The 7,620-nt window shown below is 44.1% G+C and overlaps 1 protein-coding gene across 1 annotated transcript in view; it reads right to left on the bottom strand.

The window, feature by feature from the left end:
* Positions 1-3,115: 3,115 nt before the first annotated feature.
* LOC102441641 (sodium/potassium-transporting ATPase subunit alpha-4) overlaps positions 3,116-7,620 on the bottom strand; it is a 32,006-nt gene continuing 27,501 nt past the window's right edge. The window contains exons 18-20 of the mRNA XM_006096901.2: positions 7,116-7,261; positions 3,339-3,469; positions 3,116-3,222 (exon numbers count right to left, since the gene is read on the bottom strand). Coding sequence (XP_006096963.1) covers positions 3,117-3,222; positions 3,339-3,469; positions 7,116-7,261 — 383 coding nt within the window. The 3' untranslated portion in view covers position 3,116. The remainder of the gene's footprint in view (positions 3,223-3,338; positions 3,470-7,115; positions 7,262-7,620) is intronic.

The raw sequence follows: 7,620 nt of genomic DNA, 5'->3' as shown, positions 1-7,620 counted from the left end.
AAAAAAATTTTTTCCTTTTTCCCGAAAAAAAAGGGGGCCCAAAAAAAGGGGCCCCCCCAAAGAAAAAGGGCCCAGGGGTTGGGGGGGGGGGCCCGGTCCCCCCCCCTGAAGAGAGTTCAAAATCCTGGGGAATAAAAAGGGGGAAAAAAATAAATTCCCACCTCAGGGGGTTTAACCCCAGGGGGCCCGGCAAACTCCCGGCCCCCCAAACCCCGGCCCCCGAACCCCCTCGGGTCCTTTGGCCCCCTTGAGTGTTGGCTCTTCCACAAAATACTGACTTTCTATGCATGGGCCACGATGTTTCAATCCCACTGTACCTGCGCGCCCGCACGGGGTATTTTGTGGAAGAGCCACACTCAAGGGGCCAAAGAGCCGCATGTGGCTCGCGAGCCGCAGTTTGCCGACCATGGGTCTAGGCAGTGTGCCTGGGGATTATTTACCAACTTTGGGGAGTTGCTGAGGGAGGCCCCATCGCTTTCTGGGTCCTCTAGGCCTTCTACCCACCAAGGGGAGGTTGTCCAGGCAGGAGAGGCCTATCGGAGACTAGACTGTGGGGATGTTTCCCGGGAATATGCACACTCCTCCGTGTTGCAGTGATGGGGAAACTTTTCTTTCTGAATCTCTCTTGTGATTAGAGCCCAGGGAGATGGACTCTGGGCTGTGTTCTCTCGGAATACAGAGAGCTGGCCTAGCCAGTGCTGTCGGAATGGAATGTGTTAAGAACCACATGTGAAATGTAATGTTTTCTAGTGGCCACATTAAAAGAAGAGAAACAATTAATTTTAATAATATATGTTACTTAACCCAATATATCCAACATATTATCATTTTATCATTTCAAAATGTAATTGATATTAATGAGAGAGTCTTCTTTTAATACTACATCTTTGAAATTCAGTGAGTATTTTACACTCACAGCACATTGCAAATCAGACACTAAATTTTCAGTGGTTAAATGAAAATGTTTGTAGTCTACCCCAAACAGTAAAGTTTTGTTTAATAGAAAAATATTTGACACTGCTTTAGTTTTTTTTTTTAAAAAAACAACAAATTAGATTCAGTCTATCACTAATGGAAAGCATACCCATTTCTTTTTAAAAAAAAATATTTTATTGATTTTTTACAGAGAGGAAGAGAGAGGGATAGAGTTAGAAACATGAGAGAGAAATATCGATCAGCTGCTTCCTGCACACCTCCTACTGGGGATGTGCACACAACCTAGGTACATGCCCTTGACGGGAAACGAACCTGGGACCCTTCAGTCTGCAGGCCAACGCTCTATCCACTGAGCCAAACCGGTTAGGGCACTGCTTCAGTTTTTAACTTTAAATTTACTGAAACTAGCCCAGCCAGTGTGTTTCAGTGGTTGAGTATCAACTCATGAACCACAGAGGTCACGGTTCAATTCCTGGTCAGGGCACATGCCTGGGTTGTGGGCTACATCACCGGTGGGGGGCATGCAGGAGGCAGCTGATCAATGATTCTCTCTCATCAATTATGTTTCTATCGCTCTCTTCCTCTCTCTGAAATCAACAAAAACATATTTTAAAAAATTTACTAAAGCTAAATAAAATTACAAATTCAGTTTTTCCATCTCATTAGCCATGTTTCAAGCACTCAGGTGACTACCATAGTGGACAGCACAGGCCTAGGCCAAGGTTATTTACACACACACACATACACACACACACACACACACACATTCACACACACACACATACACATTCACACACACACACACATACACACACACACACAAATATATATAAACAGTGATGGACACACTGCCACCCATTCATTCAACAACAATCGTCATATGTCGTCTTTGTGTTTGTGTTAGGTTCTGGGAAAATAAAAATGATGACGTGTGGTCTTTGATCTCAAGGAGCTCAGGCAAACAAAGAAAAGAGGATAAAGAAACACACAAAATAAATAATCTCAATATTAGGTGATGAGTCTTGTGGTCAATGTACATGCAGAGTGTTTGGGAGAACAGGCAATGTCCAGCTGCACTTACTGTTACTTATACTTTGGCATCAATAGCAACAATAACAGAGTTACTTTTAACGAAGCACCAACTCTGACCCAAACCCTGGGCTCGGTGCATTATATGCATTTCCGCATTTAATTTTCACAACAGTCTGCCTGGTCTGTACTAGTGAGACTTTGCAGATGAAGCTGGGGTTTACAATGGCTAAGAAGTTGTCCAAGGTACCAGAATAATACACTGTAGAGTTGAAATTCAAACCTGGGTAACTGTGTACAGTGACAGATGGTTACTAGACTTACTCTGGTGATTACTTATGTAAGGTATATAAATGTTGAATCACGAAGTTGTACACCTGAAACCAATATATAAGATTGTATGCCAACTATAATTATAAAATTTTAAAAAAGAAAGCAATTCAAACCTGGGATTGTCAGTATCTAAGACCGTGACAATCTCTGTTATTAAACATTAACTGAGCACCTACAGTATACAAAGCACTGTGTCAAACACTGCAAGGGACAGAAAGGTGAGCAAAGTATGTAAGTGCAGAGAAAATGAGTGGAAGAATACACACCAAATCATTAACAGAGTTGCTTCTATGCAGGGGGGGAGGTGAGTGGGGGTGGAGTGGAATGGGAGTTTTGCTTTTTTCTCTGTAAAGTTTTTAAATAGAATTTTTCCACAAACATATACTAATGTGAAGAACAAAAACACAGAAATGAACAAAACAAGGAACCAAATAAGACTCAGTATGCCAATTCACATAGAGGCATGTTAAAACATATTTGCATACATACGACAGAATTAGCCGTGCATATTGGGTAATTTTATGATTGCTTCAGCCCTGAGCATAGGTATCCTTGAACAACTAACCAGATAGCATCATAAAAAAAAAAAGCCACTCCGGCGGTTGTGGTAAGTCTGCCAATTTGCATGTCTAGGGGGTTGTGATCACTTGTCACAGTCCCCAATCTCTGTCTAAATAAGAAGCATTTGTCAGAGCACAGACAATTCTTTTTACAACATTGAGTGTACCCCATTTCCCAGGCAGCCCCAGCTGGGCCTTCCCTGCTCAGGCACATATTCCCTGGGCACTGAGATCCCCCTACTTGCATCCCTTTCTTACTCACTTGAGGGGGTACATTCGCAGGGCCACGTCCATGCCTGGAGTATAGGACAGAAAAGCAGCCAGCAATGTCTCCTCCAGGAGGCCAAATATTAGGATCTTGTTTCTGGGGAAAAAATGCTTCATTGTAGGTTGGAGTCAGGGAGGAAGGGAGGGGAAGGGACAATGGTGCGGCACTGTGTGCAGGTTTGGGGGCGCACTGGGTCCCTCGGAGGCGCTCACTTCATGCCCTGCTGGAAGACCGAGAGGCGGCGGGTCTTGCAGATGATGAGGTCGGCCCACTGCACGATGACGATGCTGACAAAGAAGGCCGTCTGGCAGGTGAACTCCACCACCTTCCGCTGCTCATAGGTCTGCGGGGAGGTGGGCAGTGCCAGAAGGGATTCAGACGACCTCCAAGGCGTCTTCCCTCTGCCGCCTCCCCAGACCCCAAAGCCGAGTTAGGTCCTTAGATTCCCAACAACACTTCGCTCCTCTCTCTCCTAGCACTTCTCATGCCATAGGACGAGTGGTTTTCCTGGCCTGAGAGAGTCCTAAGTCATATTTATCTTCGTGTCCCTCTCCCATGCTTAGTTCAGTGACTGGCTCATAGTTTGGCTCGGGACTAAGTGAATAAGGAGGGTGGAGTAGGAGAAGAAGGTGGGCTTCAAGAGAAAAGCAGAGTCGGAGAAAAGAGGCCAGCAAGGAAGGTTGGGCCAGAGGGGAATCTGAAGACGGGAGAGGACGTCGGAGGGTGGTACCAGATGGGAGACAGCATTCTTCCATTCCTTCATTCCCACTTTCCATGTAAGGAACTTACAGTCCAGTGGGGAAGAGAGATGTGTTATGTGAGTACAATAGGTAAGTTGTAAACGAGCCATCACACAGGGCAATGGGAACACAGAAGAGGTGCACCTGAATGAGACTGGAAAGAGCGTGTTTATAATTCTCTTAGATGGAATAAAGAATTTGAAGCTACATAGGACTGAACAATACTGAGATACTAGAGATCATGGAATGTGGTCAAAGTTGTACTTGGAGGGAGCTAAAGAGCCTTAAGTGATTAGAAAACAAAGGCTGAAAATTAGAGCCAAGTATTGAACTTGGAAAGATCGATGGGCTCCTTGTGTGCATCAGATCTCACCACCGCCCTCCTTCACTGCACTCGGCTGCTGAGCACGCGCCCTCCGTCATCCCGTGAAGGTTTTAGCACTCCCCACCTGGGCTTGTTTCCAGGTGAAACTCCAGGGTGCTCTCAATAGCTACAATCTCTTTGTAGTTTCAATGCCAAGCATTCCTTTCACTTTGACCATTATCTTTACCTTTCCATCTCACTGACTCTAATATCTCAATTCCAACCCCACCTGACCCAATATGTCCTATATTTGCTTATTATCTGTTTCCTCCTCTGCCCCTAACTGGAATATATGCTCCACAAGACCAATAACTTGGTCATTTTTGTTCACTACCATATCTCCAGAGCCAAAACAGTAACTGGTATATAGAAGATGCTCAAGAAATATTTGCTAAATGAGTGAATGAGTGGTAGTCAATGGAATGACTGGTGAGAGATATTTAGAAGCTAAGGAGCTATCCTTGCTTCTAGTAATATGTGGAGTACTTCCAGGGTGCAGAGCTCTGTACTCAATTATCTCAAAGTCACAGCTGTGGAAGAGACATACCGGAGACCCTGGCTTTATGGAGCTTATGCCTCAGGATGATTATTCTCAAACCATTTTGCATTCCCTCAGGATATTTTTGATGTGATCTGATGTTATTTCAAAATAATTTTAATTACCTTTAATTTATTATAAATGAATACATGTCAAGCTGCATCTTGGCAGTGTGGAGATGGTATCAAAATATAAAACTTGCCCAGTCGGTGTGACTCAGTGGTTGAGCGTCAACCTATGAACCAGAAGGTCACAGTTCCATTCCTGGTCAGGGCACATGCTCTGATTGCGGGCTCAATCCCCAGTAGGGGGTGTACAAGAGGCAGCCGATCAATGATTCTCTCTCACCATTGATGTTTCTCTCTCTCTTCCTTTCCTTTTCTCTCTGAAATCAATAAAAATATATATTTTTTTATCTTTTAAATATATTTTATTGATTTTTTACAGAAAGGAAAGGAGAGAGATAGAGAGTTAGAAACATCGATGAGAGAGAAACATCAATCAGCTGCCTCCTGCACACCCCCTACTGGGGATGTGCCCGCAACCAAGGTACATGTCCTTGACCGGAATCGAACCTGGGACCTTTCAGTCTGCAGGCTGGCGCTCTATCCACCGAGCCAAACCAGCTAGGGCTAAAAATATATTTTTAAAAAGACATAAAACTAACAAGGGCTTGAGCTGGGGATTGAGGTGATATGGACAATGGGGACTTAGAGCATCACTGACTCTGGAGCAGTGTTGGCAGCTGGAAACACTGATATCTGATGACCTCATGAGGCTCACTGTGTGTGAGGGGAATCTTTTCAACACCCCAGATTTTAAAAAAATATATTTTTATTGATTTTAGAGAGGAAGGGAGAGGGAGAGAGAGAGATAGAAACATCAATGATGAGAGAGAATCATTGATCGGCTGCCTCCTGCATGCCCCATGGTGGGATCAAGCCCACAACCCGGGCATGTACCCTTGACCAGAATCGAACCTGAGACCTTTCGGTTCGCAGGCTGACACTCTAGCCACTGAGCCAAACCAGCTAGGGCAACACCCCAGATTTTAATATACTTTTGAGAAACTTGCAATTCACTTGGTTGGAGGTACTATGGTGAAGTAGGAAAGTATCAGGCAGGAATCTATCCAGAATTCTAGTCCAACTCTCCTGGGATTCACAGCAGGACTTTGAGCAAGTCACTAAGTCTTTCCCAACTCAGTGTCCTCATTTATAGTATGATGATAGTAGCCTATGTGTGCTCTATGGTACCAAGGTTCTAGCAATAACTGGTGTCACATCTCCCACTGTCTTAGAACTTGGGACAGAAGTATTCACAGATAAAAAAAATCATGCTTACTAAAATTCTTGAACACATAGTGTTGGTTTAGGGCTTCAGTTTGGGTCTCATTCATCTTGAGTGTTAGAAAAGACTACCACAGAGAGGAATCCTCTAAGTTTAAAAAGTTTAGAATGAGTCCTGCCAGAGAGCTCAGTTGCTTAGAGCGTCATACTGATCTGCCAAGGTTGCGGGTTCGACTCCCAGTCAGGGTACAAGCAAGAGTCAACCAATGAACGCATAAATAAGTGGAACAACAAATTGATGTTTCTCTCTCTCTCTCCCTCTCTCTCTTTTTCCCTTCCTCTATCTAAAAAAAAATTAGAATGACAAAAAAGGGATATACAAAGAAAATGGGTTTTAGGATTTGAAATTATATTATTTGAGCTCCCATCGAGGGAGAGAGCGTAACAGGAGACAGAGGACCCAGCACTCATTACTGGGTAATGATGCTTAGAAGATAGAAAAACAGAAATCAGACCTCAAAAGTTGATAAGGCAAAGAAGACTTCCAGGAAGCCAAAAGATATAGGAATGTAAGAACAGAAACAGACACTAGGAATGAACACAAATGAAGTCATGTAAACAAAGAGAAGAATATTTGCTGACATGATTAGAGAATAAGGTTGAAAGTTACAATACTCATCTAGGACTAGAGATAAGGCATCAACTCTATCTACTTCCTCCATTTTCCCACTCTTCAAAAATTTGATAAACCCACTCTTCCCTGTCACTTCTCTTTTTAAAAAAGAGTTTTTATCGATTTTTAGAGAGAGAGGAAGGGAGATAGAGAGAGAGAGAGAGAGAGAGAGAGAGAGAAAGAGAGAGACATTGATGTAGAGCGGAACATCAAAACTTCAATCAGCTGCCTCCTGTATGCATGGGCATGTGCCCTGACTGGGAATTGAACTGGCAATCTTTTGGTGATGGGAGAATGCTCAACCAACTGAGCCACACCAGCCAGGGCCCCTGTCACTTCTTCACTCTTCCTAGTCACTATCTACTACCCTACCCCTCTTACTCACCCACTGCTGTCCATAGCTGTCCTCCAGATCATTGAAGTATCGATTTTCCCAGTCGATGCGGATGCCCAGCAGATCAATAGGCTTAAAACCATTTTCAGCCAGAATCACAAAGTACGTAAAGAATCCAGCCACAGCCTGAATCATCCCTGTGAGTGGTAGAATCACAGAACAGGGGAACCTGGCTCAGAGAAAGACTTCAAAAGACAGAGCTGAGAAGGGGTGGTGGCTGGGACTTGCTTCTAGCTGGGTTGGTGTGTGTGGAGCTGTAATGCTGAGGATGCTTCCAGCAATGATCTGATCCCATCATTTCTGTTGGACTGGCTTCCAAGGCCCGATGTGTGTTTCTAAGGTCTCACCCAGTCATCTTTCAATCATGTAATCTTAAAATCTAAAAGGACCTTCGAGAAAATTTCTTCCCTCTCCCCAATGAGTAAGGGCTGGACTCCTCCCTCTCCATTTTCTCTGACATTAGAACACTCACAAAGTCCTCCCCTCCCCTCCCCTC

This window comes from Myotis lucifugus, unplaced genomic scaffold, assembly GCF_000147115.1.
Source record: "Myotis lucifugus unplaced genomic scaffold, Myoluc2.0 scaffold_190, whole genome shotgun sequence".
Taxonomy (NCBI): Eukaryota; Metazoa; Chordata; class Mammalia; order Chiroptera; family Vespertilionidae; genus Myotis; species Myotis lucifugus.
The sequence above is the reverse complement of the archived record's forward strand: the minus strand, read 5'-3'. Positions and strand labels throughout refer to the sequence as shown.